At 50.4% G+C, this 17,815-nt stretch overlaps 1 protein-coding gene across 2 annotated transcripts in view; it reads right to left on the minus strand.

The window, feature by feature from the left end:
- Positions 1-6,493: 6,493 nt before the first annotated feature.
- The window catches only part of LOC143962457 (sodium/potassium-transporting ATPase subunit beta-2-like), a 64,217-nt gene continuing 52,895 nt past the window's right edge, over positions 6,494-17,815 (minus strand). Inside the window, exons 7-9 of one of the 2 annotated variants that reach the window (XM_077471727.1) lie at positions 14,645-14,755; positions 11,653-14,546; positions 6,494-7,854 (exon numbers count right to left, since the gene is read on the minus strand). In XM_077471727.1, coding sequence (XP_077327853.1) covers positions 14,385-14,546; positions 14,645-14,755 — 273 coding nt within the window. In that variant the 3' untranslated portion in view covers positions 6,494-7,854; positions 11,653-14,384. Of the gene's footprint in view, positions 7,855-11,652; positions 14,547-14,644; positions 14,756-17,815 lie in introns of those variants that run through there. The other variant, XM_077471728.1, reaches the window with a different exon arrangement.

The raw sequence follows: 17,815 nt of genomic DNA on the forward strand, positions 1-17,815 counted from the left end.
TCTAGTGGTGGCCTCAGGTATTTGGGTGGAGTCTCCCTCTAGTGGTGGCCTCAGGTATTTGGGTGGAGTCTCCCTCTAGTGATGGCCTCAGGTATTTGGGTGGAGTCTCCCTCTAGTGGTGGCCTCAGGTATTTGGGTGGAGTCTCCCTCTAGCGGTGGCCTCAGGTATTTGGGTGGAGTCTCCCTCTAGTGGTGGCCTCAGGTATTTGGGTGGAGTCTCCCTCTAGTGATGGCCTCAGGTATTTGGGTGGAGTCTCCCTCTAGTGGTGGCCTCAGGTATTTGGGTGGAGTCTCCCTCTAGCGGTGGCCTCAGGTATTTGGGTGGAATCTCCCTCTAGCGGTGGCCTCGGGTATTTGGGTGGAGTCTCCCTCTAGCGGTGGCCTCAGGTATTTGGGTGGAGTCTCCCTCTAGTGGTGGCCTCAGGTATTTGGGTGGAGTCTCCCTCTAGTGGTGGCCTCAGGTATTTGGGTGGAGTCTCCCTCTAGTGGTGGCCTCAGGTATTTGGGTGGAGTCTCCCTCTAGTGGGGTTCTCAGGAATTTGGGTGGAGTCTCCGTCTGGTGGGGTTCTCAGGTATTTGGGTGGAGTCTCCCTCTGGTGGGGTTCTCAGGTATTTGGGTGGAGTCTCCCTCTAGTGGTGGCCTCAGGTATTTGGGTGGAGTCCCCTTCTAGTGGTGGCCTCAGGTATTTGGGTGGAGTCTCCCTCTAGTGGTGGCCTCAGGTATTTGGGTGGAGTCTCCCTCTAGTGGTGGCCTCAGGTATTTGGGTGGAGTCTCCCTCTAGTGGTGGCCTCAGGTATTTGGGTGGAGTCTCCCTCTAGTGGGGTTCTCAGGAATTTGGGTGGAGTCCCCTTCTATTGGTGGCCTCAGGTATTTGGGTGGAGTCTCCCTCTGGTGGGGTTCTCAGGTATTTGGGTGGAGTCTCCCTCTAGTGGAGGCCTCAGGTATTTGGGTGGAGTCTCCTTCTAGTGGTGGCCTCAGGTATTTGGGTGGAGTCTCCCTCTAGTGGTGGCCTCAGGTATTTGGGTGGAGTCTGCCTCTAGTGGTGGCCTCAGGTATTTGGGTGGAGTCTCCCTCTAGTGGTGGCCTCAGGTATTTGGGTGGAGTCTCCCTCTAGTGGTGGCCTCAGGTATTTGGGTGGTATTGACCTCTAGTGATGGCCTCAGGTATTTGGGTGGTATTGACCTCTAGTGGTGGCCTCAGGTATTTGGGTGGAGTCTCCCTCTAGTGGTGGCCTCAGGTATTTGGGTGGAGTCTCCCTCTAGTGGAGGCCTCAGGTATTTGGGTGGAGTCCCCTTCTAGTGGTGGCCTCAGGTATTTGGGTGGAGTCTCCCTCTAGCGGTGGCCTCAGGTATTTGGGTGGAGTCTCCCTCTAGCGGTGGCCTCAGGTATTTGGGTGGAGTCTCCCTCTAGTGGTGGCCTCAGGTATTTGGGTGGAGTCCCCTTCTAGTGGTGGCCTCAGGTATTTGGGTGGAGTCTCCCTCTAGTGATGGCCTCAGGTATTTGGGTGTAGTCTCCCTCTAGTGGTGGCTTCAGGTATTTGGGTGGAGTCTCCCTCTAGCGGTGGCCTCAGGTATTTGGATGGAGTCCCCCTCTAGTGGAGGCCTCAGGTATTTGGGTGGAGTCTCCCTCTAGTGATGGCCTCAGGTATTTGGGTGGAGTCTCCCTCTAGTGGAGGCCTCAGGTATTTGGGTGGAGTCTCCCTCTAGTGGTGGCCTCAGGTATTTGGGTGGAGTCTCCCTCTAGTGGAGGCCTCAGGTATTTGGGTGGAGTCTCCCTCTAGTGGTGGCCTCAGGTATTTGGGTGGTATTGACCTCTAGTGATGGCCTCAGGTATTTGGGTGGTATTGACCTCTAGTGGTGGCCTCAGGTATTTGGGTGGAGTCTCCCTCTAGTGGTGGCCTCAGGTATTTGGGTGGAGTCTCCCTCTAGTGGAGGCCTCAGGTATTTGGGTGGAGTCCCCTTCTAGTGGTGGCCTCAGGTATTTGGGTGGAGTCTCCCTCTAGCGGTGGCCTCAGGTATTTGGGTGGAGTCTCCCTCTAGTGGTGGCCTCAGGTATTTGGGTGGAGTCCCCTTCTAGTGGTGGCCTCAGGTATTTGGGTGGAGTCTCCCTCTAGTGATGGCCTCAGGTATTTGGGTGTAGTCTCCCTCTAGTGGTGGCTTCAGGTATTTGGGTGTAGTCTCCCTCTAGTGGTGGCTTCAGGTATTTGGGTGGAGTCTCCCTCTAGCGGTGGCCTCAGGTATTTGGATGGAGTCCCCCTCTAGTGGAGGCCTCAGGTATTTGGGTGGAGTCTCCCTCTAGTGATGGCCTCAGGTATTTGGGTGGAGTCTCCCTCTAGTGGAGGCCTCAGGTATTTGGGTGGAGTCTCCCTCTAGTGGTGGCCTCAGGTATTTGGGTGGAGTCTCCCTCTAGTGGAGGCCTCAGGTATTTGGGTGGAGTCTCCCTCTAGTGGTGGCCTCAGGTATTTGGGTGGTATTGACCTCTAGTGATGGCCTCAGGTATTTGGGTGGTATTGACCTCTAGTGGTGGCCTCAGGTATTTGGGTGGAGTCTCCCTCTAGTGGTGGCCTCAGGTATTTGGGTGGAGTCTCCCTCTAGTGGAGGCCTCAGGTATTTGGGTGGAGTCCCCTTCTAGTGGTGGCCTCAGGTATTTGGGTGGAGTCTCCCTCTAGCGGTGGCCTCAGGTATTTGGGTGGAGTCTCCCTCTAGCGGTGGCCTCAGGTATTTGGGTGGAGTCTCCCTCTAGTGGTGGCCTCAGGTATTTGGGTGGAGTCCCCTTCTAGTGGTGGCCTCAGGTATTTGGGTGGAGTCTCCCTCTAGTGATGGCCTCAGGTATTTGGGTGTAGTCTCCCTCTAGTGGTGGCTTCAGGTATTTGGGTGGAGTCTCCCTCTAGCGGTGGCCTCAGGTATTTGGATGGAGTCCCCCTCTAGTGGAGGCCTCAGGTATTTGGGTGGAGTCTCCCTCTAGTGATGGCCTCAGGTATTTGGGTGGAGTCTCCCTCTAGTGGAGGCCTCAGGTATTTGGGTGGAGTCTCCCTCTAGTGGTGGCCTCAGGTATTTGGGTGGAGTCTCCCTCTAGTGGAGGCCTCAGGTATTTGGGTGGAGTCTCCCTCTAGTGGTGGCCTCAGGTATTTGGGTGGTATTGACCTCTAGTGCTGGCCTCCCTGACTTTTCGGGGGCAATTGATTGCTCATGTGTGTTGTGGTGCAGCCGTCGTCTGTGACTGGACGGGGATGTTGGGGTTCTGGTGATTTCTGGAGATGCGCCGTGGGCTCACGTGTTTTCCAGCCTCCCCCCTCCCAGTACCCCCGCCCTTTCACAAACATCCTGGAGATCCTTCTTTTATTGTTGATGTTTTACTCCTGAACAGCTTCATACTTCACATTACCTGCAGGTGGCGCCCTCTACAGATAGTTCTTACATTTTATATGGGACAGAATACGTGTTATTCCATGAGGTCCATGGAGCCCCCCTCTCCTAGATCAGCACATTAATAGAGCGGCAGGTGGTCACCCTGTTATCTTCTCCGTCTGCACGTATTGTGTCATCTGCAGGAGTGACAGACGGTGACACTAATCCGGGACTAATCCCGAGCACTAATACCCCAAGCGTCCGTGCCAGGGTTCCCCATCAAGATTAACCCTCGCTGTGCCTGAGACATGTCCGCCCTTTTCAACTCATCCCACACCTTCACTAGAGGGACCTACTTAACCAGCTTATCGTGAAGGAACCCCACAAATCACATTCAGGTCACTGGGAACCCCAACCAATCACTATTATACCTCCAGATTGGGGTGATTAGTAAGGAGGAACCCCGACCAATCACTATTATACCTCCAGATTGGGGTGATTAGTAAGGAGGAACCCCAACCAATCACTATTATACCTCCAGATTGGGGTGATTAGTAAGGAGGAACCCCGACCAATCACTATTATACCCCCAGATTGGGGTGATTAGTAAGGAGGAACCCCAACCAATCACTATTATATCTCCAGATTGGGGTGATTAGTAAGGAGGAACCCCAACCAATCACTATTATACCTCCAGATTGGGGTGATTAGTAAGGAGGAACCCCGACCAATCACTATTATACCCCCAGATTGGGGTGATTAGTAAGGAGGAACCCCAACCAATCACTATTATACCTCCAGATTGGGGTGATTAGTAAGGAGGAACCCCAACCAATCACTATTATACCTCCAGATTGGGGTGATTAGTAAGGAGGAACCCCGACCAATCACTATTATACCCCCAGATTGGGGTGATTAGTAAGGAGGAACCCCAACCAATCACTATTATACCTCCAGATTGGGGTGATTAGTAAGGAGGAACCCCAACCAATCACTATTATACCCCCAGATTGGGGTGATTAGTAAGGAGGAACCCCAACCAATCACTATTATACCCCCAGATTGGGGTGATTAGTAAGGAGGAACCCCGACCAATCACTATTATACCTCCAGATTGGGGTGATTAGTAAGGAGGAACCCCAACCAATCACTATTATACCCCCAGATTGGGGTACATTGGGGTGGACAGGAGGAATGCTCCTTACAATGGTGGTCACTAGAGAAGAGCCCCTTCAGACTGGTGGTCAGTAGGAGGAAATGCTCCTCTCATTGGTGGTCACTATAGAGCCTTTAGGCTGGTGGTCAGTGGGAGGAATGCTCCTCTCATTGGTGGTCACTAGAGAAGAGCCCCTTTAGGCTGGTGGTCAGTAGGAGGAATGCTCCTCACAATGGTGGTCATTAGAGAAGAGCCCCTTTAGGCTGGTGGTCAGTAGGAGGAATGCTCCTCACAATGGTGGTCATTAGGGAAGAGCCTTTAGTCTGGTGGTCAGTAGGAGGAATGCTCCTCACAATGGTGGTCATTAGAGAAGAGCCCCTTTAGGCTGGTGGTCAGTAGGAGGAATGCTCCTCACAATGGTGGTCATTAAAGAAGAGCCCCTTTAGGCTGGTGGTCAGTAGGAGGAATGCTCCTCACAATGGTGGTCACTGTAGAAGAGCCCCTTCACACTGATGGTCAGTGGGAGGAATTCTCCTCACAATGGTGGTCACAAGGGAAGAGCCCCTTTAGGCTGGTGGTCAGTGGGAGGAATGCTCCTCACAATGGTGGTCTTTAAAGAAGAGCCCCTTTAGGCTGGTGGTCAGTAGGAGGAATGCTCCTCCCAATGGTGGTCACTATAGAAGAGCCCCTTCACACTGGTGGTCAGTGGGAGGAATGCTCCTCAGAATGGTGGTCACTAGGGAAGAGCCCCTTTAGGCTGGTGGTCAGTGGGAGGAATGCTCCTCCCAATGGTGGTCACTAGAGAAGAGCCCCTTCACACTGGTGGTCAGTGGGAGGAATGCTCCTCACAATGGTGGTCACTAGGGAAGAGCCCCTTTAGGCTGGTGGTCAGTGTGAGAAATGCTCCTCTCATTGGTGGTCATGAGGGAAGAGCCCCTTTAGGCTGGTGGTCAGTGGGAGGAATGCTCCTCACAGTGGTGGTCATGAGGGAAGAGCCCCTTTAGGCTGGTGGTCAGTGGGAGGAATGCTCCTCACAATGGCGGTCACTAGAGAAGAGCCCCTTTAGGCTGGTGGTCAGTGGGAGGAATGCTCCTCTCAGTGGTGGTCAGTGTGAGGAATGCTCCTCTCATTGGTGGTCAGTGGGAGGAATGCTCCTCTCATTGGTGGTCAGTAGGAGGAATGCTCCTCTCATTGGTGGTCAGTGGGAGGAATGCTCCTCTCATTGGTGGTCAGTAGGAGGAATGCTCCTCTCATTGGTGGTCAGTGTGAGGAATGCTCCTCTCATTGGTGGTCAGTGGGAGGAATGCTCTTCTCATTGTTGGTCAGTGGGAGGAATGCTCCTCTCAGTGGTGGTCAGTGTGAGGAATGCTCCTCTCATTGGTGGTCAGTGGGAGGAATGCTCCTCTCATTGGTGGTCAGTGGGAGGAATGCTCCTCTCATTGGTGGTCAGTGGAAGGAATGCTCCTCTCATTGGTTGTCAGTGTGAGGAATGCTCCTCTCATTGGTGGTCAGTGGGAGGAATGCTCCTCTCATTGGTGGTCAGTGGGAGGAATGCTCCTCTCATTGGTGGTCAGTGGGAGGAATGCTCCTCTCATTGGTGGTCAGTGGGAGGAATGCTCCTCTGAGTGGTGGTCAGTGTGAGGAATGCTCCTCTCATTGGTGGTCAGTGGGAGGAATGCTCCTCTCATTGGTGGTCAGTGGGAGGAATGCTCCTCTTATTGGTTGTCAGTGGGAGGAATGCTCCTCTCATTGGTGGTCAGTGTGAGGAATGCTCCTCTCATTGGTGGTCAGTGGGAGGAATGCTCCTCTCATTGGTTGTCAGTGGGAGGAATGCTCCTCTCATTGGTGGTCAGTGTGAGGAATGCTCCTCTCATTGGTGGTCAGTACATATGCCCCACCCCAGGTTGGTGTCCCCATGGTATAGCTGAGCAGGGGGTATCACAACGTCCTTCTCCTGACATTCATTGTGTGCCATGAAACGAGTCGCAGTAGAAATCACAGACTCTTTATTGATGGATCTGAATCCACGCTACAATAAATATGTTATGTACACATCATTATATACAGTGAAGGGGCGCAGTGCTGTGGGGGGCGCAGTGCTGCGGGGGGCGCGGTGCTGCGGGGGGCGCTGTGTTAGTAGGGGTGTCAGTGTGTGGATGAGGGACAGACGGAAATTGGGGGAAGATTTCTAATCTTCAGCACTTCAGCATTTTTCCTGTAATGGCATTAGTTCATTGGATGAGCATTTCTGGGGATGGTGACTGGACGTCCTTGGGTCGCAAGAGTGGCAGCTAATTGGACGCCCTTTGGAGGGGGCAGTTGTCTAGACTCTCCATGACAGGGACAGTTACAGTTGATTGGATGTCCTTAAATGGGGATGGTGGCAGTTGTTTGGACGCCCTTTAGTGGGGATGGTGGCAGTTGTTTTGACGCCCTTTAGTGGGGATGGTGGCAGTTGTTTGGACGCCCTTTGGTGGGGATGGTGGCAGTTGTTTGGATGCCCTTTGGTGGGGATGGTGGCAGTTGTTTGGACGCCCTTTGGTGGGGATGGTGGCAGTTGTTTGGACGCCCTTTAGTGGGGATGGTGGCAGTTGTTTGGACGCCCTTTAGTGGGGATGGTGGCAGTTGTTTGGACGCCCTTTGGTGGGGATGGTGGCAGTTGTTTGGATGCCCTTTGGTGGGGATGGTGGCAGTTGTTTGGACGCCCTTTGGTGGGGATGGTGGCAGTTGTTTGGACGCCCTTTAGTGGGGATGGTGGCAGTTGATTGGACGCCCTTTGGTGGGGATGGTGGAAGTTGATTGGACACGCTTAGATGGGGACAGTAGCATTGAGACACTTTGGTGGGGTTGGTGGCAGTTTATTGGATGCCCTTTGGTGGGGATGGTGGCCATAGTTAACTTTTTGTGGGGGTGGTGGCAGTTTATTAGGTACTCTTAGATGGAGAAAATAGGAATTCATTAGACAACCATAGGTGGGGACAATAGTGGCCTAATGTGCACCCTTTGGTGGGGATGGTGGCAGTTGTTTGGACAACCTTTGGTGGGGATGGTGGCAGTTTATTGGAAACTCTTAGATGGGGACAATAGCACTTGATTAGACAACCATGGTGGGGACAATAGTGGCCTAATGAACACCCTTCAGCTTGGATGGTGGCAGTTTTTTGGACATCCTTAGATGGAACCAGTTGCAGTTGAATTGAGACACTTTGGTGGGGTTGGGGGCAGTTTATTGGATACCCTTTGGTGGGGATGGTGGCCGTTGGTGGCTGTAGTTTGGTTAACTTTTGGTGGGGATGGTGACAATTTAATGGGTACTCTTAGATGGAGACAATAGCAGTTGAGTAGACAACCTTTGGTGGGGATGGTGGCAGTTTATTGGAAACTCTTAGATTGGGACTAGGGATGAGCTTCGTGTTCGAGTCGAACGTACATTCGACTCGAACATTGGCTGTTCGTGCGTTCGGCGAATTCCGAACGTTTTGGCCGTTCGCGTCAAAATTCGAGTGACGCACGCGCGGACCACAATGCACTGCGTTGGCGCAGTGCATTGCTGTCTGATGATTGGCCAAGCATGCACTGTGACCCCGCATGCTTGGCCAATCGCAGCGCCGGCAGCGAGGAGAGCCATGATTGGCCACAGGCATCCTGCCTGTGGCCAATCATAGCTCAGGCTGTGTAGTGCACGCCCCACACTATATAAGGCCGCCTTTGAGGCGGCTTCGTGTAGTGTGTTACTTTGCATCTGAAGCAGTGGGTGTTCTGTGTACCTTCAACACAGTACACACCAATCGTTTTTGGCTGATTTCCTATCTTGCTGCTGTGTAGTGGTTGTTGTCTGTGCCCTGACTGCAGTATACACCACTATATTCACCTCACCTATATAGCTAGTGATCTAGCTTTAACCACTTAACAACTGCCCATTGCCGATTAACGGCTTCAGGGGGGTTGTTTAACTCTGAGAGGCCGTTAATTAACGGCCTCCCAGAATTCTGCTCTCGCGTGCCCCGAGGTGTGCGCACTCGAGAGCATCCGTGACCGCCGGGTCCATAGGACCCGGCGCATCACGGTAAACGGCCGCTCATAGCGGCCGTTTACCACGTGATTGCTCCGTCAAATGACGGAGTGATCACTTGGAAACAAACCGGCGTCATGTTATGACGCCGGTTCCTCCCTCCCCTCTCTGTACCGATCGGTACAGCGGAGGGGGAAGAGATCGGTGTCAGCAGCGATGTGGGCTGCATCTGCAGTGCCCACATCGCTGCTCACCGAATTTAACCCCTCAATTCCCTGCCAATACTCTGCAATACCAGTGCATACTCTGCAGTACCCCGCCATTACTCTGCAGTACCCCGCCATTACTCTGCAGTACCCCGCCATTACTCTGCAGTGCAGTACCCCGCCATTACTCTGCACTGCAGTACCCTGCCATTACTCTGCAGTGCAGTACCCCGCCATTACTCTGCACTGCAGTACCCTGCCATTACTCTGCACTACCCCGCCATTACTCTGCAGTACCCCGCCATTACTCTGCAGTGCAGTACCCCACCATTACTCTGCAGTGCAGTACCCTGCCATTACTCTGCACTACCCCGCCATTACTCTGCAGTACCCCGCCATTACTCTGCAGTGCAGTACCTCGCCATTACTCTGCAGTGCAGTACCCCGCCATTACTCTGCAGTGCAGTACCCTGCCATTACTCTGCACTACCCCGCCATTACTCTGCAGTACCCCGCCATTACTCTGCAGTGCAGTACCCCGCCATTACTCTGCAGTGCAGTACCCTGCCATTACTCTGCACTACCCCGCCATTACTCTGCAGTACCCCGCCATTACTCTGCAGTGCAGTACCCCGCCATTACTCTGCAGTGCAGTACCCCGCCATTACTCTGCAGTGCAGTACCCTGCCATTACTCTGCACTACCCCGCCATTACTCTGCAGTACCCCGCCATTACTCTGCAGTGCAGTACCCCGCCATTACTCTGCAGTGCAGTACCCCGCCATTACTCTGCAGTGCAGTACCCCGCCATTACTCTGCAGTGCAGTACCCTGCCATTACTCTGCAGTGCAGTACCCCGCCATTACTCTGCAGTGCAGTACCCTGCCATTACTCTGCAGTGCAGTACCCTGCCATTACTCTGCAGTGCAGTACCCTGCCATTACTCTGCAGTACCCCGCCATTACTCTGCAGTACCCTGCCATTACTCTGCAGTACCCCGCCATTACTCTGCAGTACCCCCCATTACTCTGCAGTGCAGTACCCCGCCATTACTCTGCAGTGCAGTACCCTGCCATTACTCTGCAGTGCAGTACCCCCATTACTCTGCAGTACCCTGCCATTACTCTGCAGTACCCCGCCATTACTCTGCAGTAACCCCCATTACTCTGCAGTACCCCCCAATACTCTGCAGTACCCGCCATTACTCTGCAGTACCCCCAATACTCTGCAGTACCCTGCTATTACTCTGTAGTACCCCGCCAATACCCCCCCAATACTCTGTAATACCCTGCCATAAATTGCCATACCCAGCCATACTCAGAGATACCCAGCCATACTCGGTGATACCCTGAAGTACCCAGACATAGACGCCCCCCACCCCTCACCGCCCTCGGGTGCTTCTACCAACTCGCCAGTACCATCAAAGCCAGAATCTTTTTTTTATTTTTTATTTCAGGCTTCCCAGCCTAGAGGTGAGATGTGGGGTCATATTGACCCCCCAGATTTCACTGTAAAGAGGACCTGTCACCCCATATTCCTATTACAAGGGATGTTTACATTTCTTGTAATAGGAATAAAAGTGATCAAAAATATATTTTTGGGAAAAAAAATGTCAAACTAAAATAAATAAAGTAAAATGAACAATAAAAAAATAAAATAAAAATTAAAGCGCCCATGTCCCCATGTGCTCGCATGTGCCACACATGTGAGGTATCGCCGAGAATGTTAGAGCGAGAGCAATAATTCTAGTCCTAGACCTCCTCTGCAACTCAAAACATGTAACCAGTAAAAAAAAATTTAAAGCGTCGCCTATGGGGATTTTTTAAGTAGCGACGTTTGGCGCCATTCCACGGGCATGTGCAATTTTGAAGAGTGACATGTTTGATATCTATTTACTCAGCATAACTTCGTCTTTCACTTTATGCAAACATTGGGCTAACAAGTGGTTAATAATAGAGCTTGCAGTCAGTAGTGTTAGGAGATAGTGCGTGCGTCTGCGTGCTCTGTACCCAGTACATACCGCTATAATATAGGGCAGGCCCCTACTTTCAAACATCCAACTGACAAACATCTCCTACTTGCAAACGCAAGGAGACAGCAGCAAGTAAGATGAAAAAAGATGGACGACAAAACAAATTATACAGGGGTGATAACCCTTCCCTATGTTTTCCAAAAAGCTTAAAGATAGTTTTTTTGACTGGAGCTACACTTTAAAAATGTACCGGTTGAAAATTACAAACAGATTCAACTTAACACAACAAACCTACACAGTCCCTGTCTTGTTTGCACCGCCTGTATACTGCTGTTCTGAGTATATAGGGCCTGGGGGCCTCACGCATTTCCTTTTTTTAATATGGGTACGGGGTTCCCCTTAATATGCGTACAAGACCCAAATAGGCTGGTAATGGGCAGGGAGGGCTACCCATGCCATGTTTCTCAATGATTTTCAACCATATTGCAGGAACCAGATATAACATTAAAACCGCAAGCAGTTTTAAATGGTGTTATTTCCGTTTAATGTCATTTTGTGCAGGGACTGTTCTAAACACGGGAAACACGTGGCACTTCACAGGCATACTACAGACACCCCCCAGGCACCATATTTAAAGGAATATTTCACTTTTTTTTTTCACTTTAATCGTCATTAAAATCAGTGCTCCCGCCAAAACGGTAGTTTTTAAAACTTTTTTTTGCAGTGACCCATGTCCCCTGAGGCAGGAGGCAGGTCGCCAAACCCTTTTTAGCACACTATCTTGCATATTGGCCGTGAAAATTAGCACTTTCCATTTCGAACGTTCGAGTCCCATAGACTTCAATGGGGTTCTAACGTTCGTACCGAACGCGGGGGTCGTTCGCAAGTTCTGGTGCGAACCGAACCGGGGGGTGTTCGGCTCATCCCTAATTGGGACAATAGCAGTTGATTAGACAACCATAGGTGGGGACAATAGTGGCCTAATGAACACCCTTTGGTGGGGATGGTGGCAGTTAAATTGGACATCCTTAGATGGGAACAGTTGCAGTTGAATTGAGACACTTTGGTGGGGTTGGTGGCAGTTTATTGGATGCCCTTTGGTGGGGATGGTGGCCGCAGTTAACTTTTTGTGGGGATGGTGGCAGTTTAATGGGTACTCTTAGATGGAGACAATAGGAATTGATAAGACAACCATAGGTGGGGACAATAGTGGCCTAATGAGCACCCTTTGGTGGGGATGGTGGCAGTTGTTTGGACAACCTTTGGTGGGGATGGTGGCAGTTGTTTGGACAACCTTTGGTGGGGATGGTGGCAGTTGTTTGGACAACGTTTGGTGGGGATGGTGGCAGTTGTTTGGACAACCTTTGGTGGGGATGGTGGCAGTTGTTTTGGACAACGTTTGGTGGGCATGGTGGCAGTTGTTTGGACAACCTTTGGTGGGGATGGTGGCAGTTGTTTGGACAATGTTTGGTGGGGATGGTGGCAGTTGTTTGGACAACGTTTGGTGGGGATGGTGGCAGTTGTTTGGACAACCTTTGGTGGGGATGGTGGCAGTTGTTTTGGACAACGTTTGGTGGGCATGGTGGCAGTTGTTTGGACAACCTTTGGTGGGGATGGTGGCAGTTGTTTGGACAATGTTTGGTGGGGATGGTGGCAGTTGTTTGGACAACGTTTGGTGGGGATGGTGGCAGTTGTTTGGACAACCTTTGGTGGGGATGGTGGCAGTTGTTTGGACAACCTTTGGTGGGGATGGTGGCAGTTTTTTGGACAACCTTTGGTGGGGACGGTGGCAGTTGTTTGGACAACCTTTGGTGGGGTTGGTGGCAGTTTACTGTATTTGGTGGGGATGGTGGCCGTTGGTGGCCGTAGTTTGGTTAACTTTTAGTGGGGATGGTGGCAGTTTAATGGGTACTCTTAGATGGAGACAATAGCAGTTGAGTAGACAGCCATAGGTGGGGACAATAGTGGCCTAATGAACACCCTTCGGTGGGGATGGTGGCAGTTAAATTGGACATCCTTAGATGGGAACAGTTGCAGTTGAATTGAGACACTTTGGTGGGGTAGGCAATAGTTTATTGGATGCCCTTTGGCTGTAGTTAGCTTTTTGTGGGGGCAGTTTATTGGGTACTCTTAGATGGAGACAATAGGAATTGATTAGATAACCATAGGTGGGGACAATAGTGGCCTAATGAGCACCCTTTGGTGGGGGTGGTGGCAGTTGTTTGGACAACTTTTGGTAGGGATGGTGGCAGTTGTTTGGACAACCTTTGGTGGGGATGGTGGCAGTTGTTTGGACAACCTTTGGTGGGGATGGTGGCAGTTGTTTGGACAACCTTTGGTGGGGATGGTGGCAGTTTTTTGGACAACCTTTGGTGGGGATGGTGGCAGTTGTTTGGACAACCTTTGGTGGGGACGGTGGCAGTTGTTTGGACAACCTTTGGTGGGGACGGTGGCAGTTGTTTGGACAACCTTTGGTGGGGACGGTGGCAGTTGTTTGGACAACCTTTGGTGGGGACGGTGGCAGTTGTTTGGACAACCTTCGGTGGGGATGGTGGCAGTTGTTTGGACAACCTTTGGTGTGGTTGGTGGCAGTTGTTTGGACAACCTTTGGTGGGGACAGTGGCAGTTGTTTGGACAACCTTTGGTGGGGACGGTGGCAGTTGTTTGGACAACCTTTGGTGTGGTTGGTGGCAGTTGTTTGGACAACCTTTGGTGGGGACAGTGGCAGTTGTTTGGACAACCTTTGGTGGGGACGGTGGCAGTTGTTTGGACAACCTTTGGTGGAGATGGTGGCAGTTGTTTTGGACAACCTTTGGTGGGGACGGTGGCAGTTTTTTGGACAACCTTTGGTGGGGACGGTGGCAGTTGTTTGGACGACCTTTGGTGGAGATGGTGGCAGTTGTTTGGACAACCTTTGGTGGGGACGGTGGCAGTTGTTTGGACAACCTTTGGTGGGGATGGTGGCAGTTGTTTGGACAACCTTTGGTGGGAACGGTGGCAGTTGTTTGGACAACCTTTGGTGGAGATGGTGGCAGTTGTTTGGACAACCTTTGGTGGGGACGGTGGCAGTTGTTTGGACAACCTTTGGTGGGGATGGTGGCAGTTGTTTGGAAACTCTTAGATGGGGACAATAGCAGTTGATTAGACAACCGTTGGTGGGGGCAATAGGGGCTTAATGAACACCCTTTGGTGGGGATGGTGGCAGCTTATTGGACGCACATTGGTGGGGATGGTGGCGGCAGTTTGCACGGTTATTTGGAGGGGGCAGTGGAAGTTGCCTGAATGATCCTAGGCAGGGACAGTGGCAGTTGATTGGATGCTTTTTGGTAGAGACGTGGCAGTTGGTTGGACGCCCTTAGATGGGGACACTAGAAATTGACGATATGCCCTTTAGTGGGGGTATTGGCAATTGTCTGAACACTTCTTGGTAAAGACAGTGGCATGTGTGTGGACATGTTGTAGTGGTAGTTTCTATAGGGGAAATAAGCCTACGTGGTGCTGGAAACGTGTCCTCTTTGTTATCCCCCCCCAGCCTGGCGTGGCAGTCCGTGTACGGAGACAGAAGTGTGGGCAGGATGGGGGTGGGGGGAGGCAGCGATATCCTACGGCTACGAGCCTGTTCCCGGCTCTGCCAGTCTATGTCGGGGAAGACGAGGAGGAACGTTGGGCAGTCTTCACCTAGTAGAGTCTTCAAGAGTCAATCCTCAGCCTGAAGATCACCCGCCCCTGGAACTTGTCCCGTTCGTCCTGGTTTTTGATGTTGGCAGCGTTTATCCGACATTCCACGTTGTGGTCCATGTTCTGTGTCACGTTCAGAAATTTCACCGCCACGAATGGCTGCGTGTAATTTTTCTGTGGGGGGGGAGAGAAGACCAAGAAAAGTGAGATTGGCGCAGGAAACACAGCATCTGATTGGTTGATGAATTCTCCCCAACGGGGGAGGTTCTTACCTGTGCCCGGTTTCCATAGTAGGGGAAGTACTTGAGGTCGATGCTGCCCAGGCCCTGGTTGGTGCTGGGGAAGTAGACTCTGCTGCCCAGGAGATTGTCGTTCTCCTCGTTCTGGGGGAGGAGAGAAGGGTCAGATATTGGGGTGATATCACATTGATTGTCCCATCATACACCGGGTCAGATATTGGGGTGATATGACATTGATTGTCCTATCATACACCGGGTCAGATATTGGGGTGATATCATATTGATTTGTCCTATCATACACCGGGTCAGATATTGGGGTGATATCATATTGATCGTCCTATCATACACCGGGTCAGATATTGGGGTGATATCCCATTGGGTGATATCACATTGATTGTCCTATCATACACCGGGTCAGATATTGGGGTGATATCATATTGATTGTCCTATCATACACCGGGTCAGATATTGGGGTGATATGACATTGATTGTCCTATCATACACCGGGTCAGATATTGGGGTGATATCACATTGATTGTCCTATCATACACCGGGTCAGATATTGGGGTGATATCACATTGATTGTCCTATCATACACCGGGTCAGATATTGGGGTGATATGACATTGATTGTCCTATCATACACCGGGTCAGATATTGGGGTGATATCACATTGATTATCCTATCACACACCGGGTCAGATATTGGGGTGATATCACATTGATTGTCCTATCATACACCGGGTCAGATATTGGGGTGATATAACATTGATTGTCCTATCATACACCGGGTCAGATATTGGGGTGATATCACATTGATTATCCTATCACACACCGGGTCAGATATTGGGGTGATATCACATTGATTGTCCTATCATACACCGGGTCAGATATTGGGGTGATATCACATTGATTGTCCTATCATACACCGGGTCAGATATTGGGGTGATATCACATTGATTGTCCCATCATACACCGGGTCAGATATTGGGGTGATATCACATTGATTGTCCTATCATACACCGGGTCAGATATTGGGGTGATATCACATTGATTGTCCCATCATACACCGGGTCAGATATTGGGGTGATATCACATTGATTGTCCCATCATACACCGGGTCAGATATTGGGGTGATATCACATTGATTTCCTATCATACACCAGATCAGATATTGGGGTGATATCACATTGATTGTCCTATCATACACCGGGTCAGATATTGGGGTGATATCACATTGATTGTCCTATCATACACCAGATCAGATATTGGGGTGATATCACATTGATTGTCCCATCATACACCGGGTCAGATATTGGGGTGATATCATATTGATTGTCCTATCATACACCGGGTCAGATATTGGGGTGATATCACATTGATTGTCCTATCATACACCGGGTCAGATATTGGGGTGATATCACATTGATTGTCCTATCATACACCGGGTCAGATATTGGGGTGATATCACATTGATTGTCCTATCATACACCGGGTCAGATATTGGGGTGATATCACATTGATTGCCCCATCATACATCGGGTCAGATATTGGGGTGATATCACATTGATTGTCCTATCATACACCGGGTCAGATATCGGGGTGATATCACATTGATTGTCCCATCATACACCGGGTCAGATATTGGGGTGATATCACATTGATTGTCCTATCATACACCGGGTCAGATATTGGGGTGATATCACATTGATTGTCCTATCATACACCGGGTCAGATATTGGGGTGATATCACATTGATTGTCCTATCATACACCGGGTCAGATATTGGGGTGATATCATATTGATTGTCCCATCATACACCGGGTCAGATATTGGGGTGATATCACATTGATTGTCCTATCATACACCGGGTCAGATATTGGGGTGATATCACATTGATTGTCCCATCATACACCGTGTAAGATATTGGGGTGATATCACATTGATTGTCCTATCATACACCGGGTCAGATATTGGGGTGATATCACATTGATTGTCCTATCATACACCGGGTCAGATATTGGGGTGATATCATATTGATTGTCCTATCATACACCGGGTCAGATATTGGGGTGATATCATATTGATCGTCCTATCATACACCGGGTCAGATATTGGGGTGATATCCCATTGGGTGATATCACATTGATTGTCCTATCATACACCGGGTCAGATATTGGGGTGATATCATATTGATTGTCCTATCATACACCGGGTCAGATATTGGGGTGATATGACATTGATTGTCCTATCATACACCGGGTCAGATATTGGGGTGATATCACATTGATTGTCCTATCATACACCGGGTCAGATATTGGGGTGATATCACATTGATTGCCCCATCATACACCGGGTCAGATATTGGGGTGATATCACATTGATCGTCCTATCATACACCGGGTCAGATATTGGGGTGATATCACATTGATCGTCCTATCATACACCGGGTCAGATATTGGGGTGATATCATATTGATTGTGCCATCATACACCGGGTCAGATATTGGGGTGATATCACATTGATTGTCCCATCATACACCGGGTCAGATATTGGGGTGATATCACATTGATTGTCCCATCATACACCGGGTCAGATATTGGGGTGATATCACATTGATTGTCCTATCATACACCGGGTCAGATATTGGGGTGATATCATATTGATTGTGCCATCATACACCGGGTCAGATATTGGGGTGATATCACATTGATTGTCCTATCATACACCGGGTCAGATATTGGGGTGATATCACATTGATTGTCCTATCATACACCGGGTCAGATATTGGGGTGATATCACATTGATTGTCCTATCATACACCGGGTCAGATATTGGGGTGATATCACATTGATTGTCCCATCATACACCGGGTCAGATATTGGGGTGATATCATATTGATTGTGCCATCATACACCGGGTCAGATATTGGGGTGATATCACATTGATTGTCCCATCATACACCGGGTCAGATATTGGGGTGATATCACATTGATTGTCCCATCATACACCGGGTCAGATATTGGGGTGATATCACATTGATTGTCCTATCATACACCGGGTCAGATATTGGGGTGATATCATATTGATTGTGCCATCATACACCGGGTCAGATATTGGGGTGATATCACATTGATTGTCCCATCATACACCGGGTCAGATATTGGGGTGACATCACATTGATTGTCCCATCATACACCGGGTCA

The sequence above is a fragment of the Lithobates pipiens genome, unplaced genomic scaffold (assembly GCF_037356315.1).
Source record: "Lithobates pipiens isolate NorthernLeopardFrog02 unplaced genomic scaffold, aLitPip1_a1.2 Scaffold_8, whole genome shotgun sequence".
NCBI lineage: Eukaryota > Metazoa > Chordata > Amphibia > Anura > Ranidae > Lithobates > Lithobates pipiens.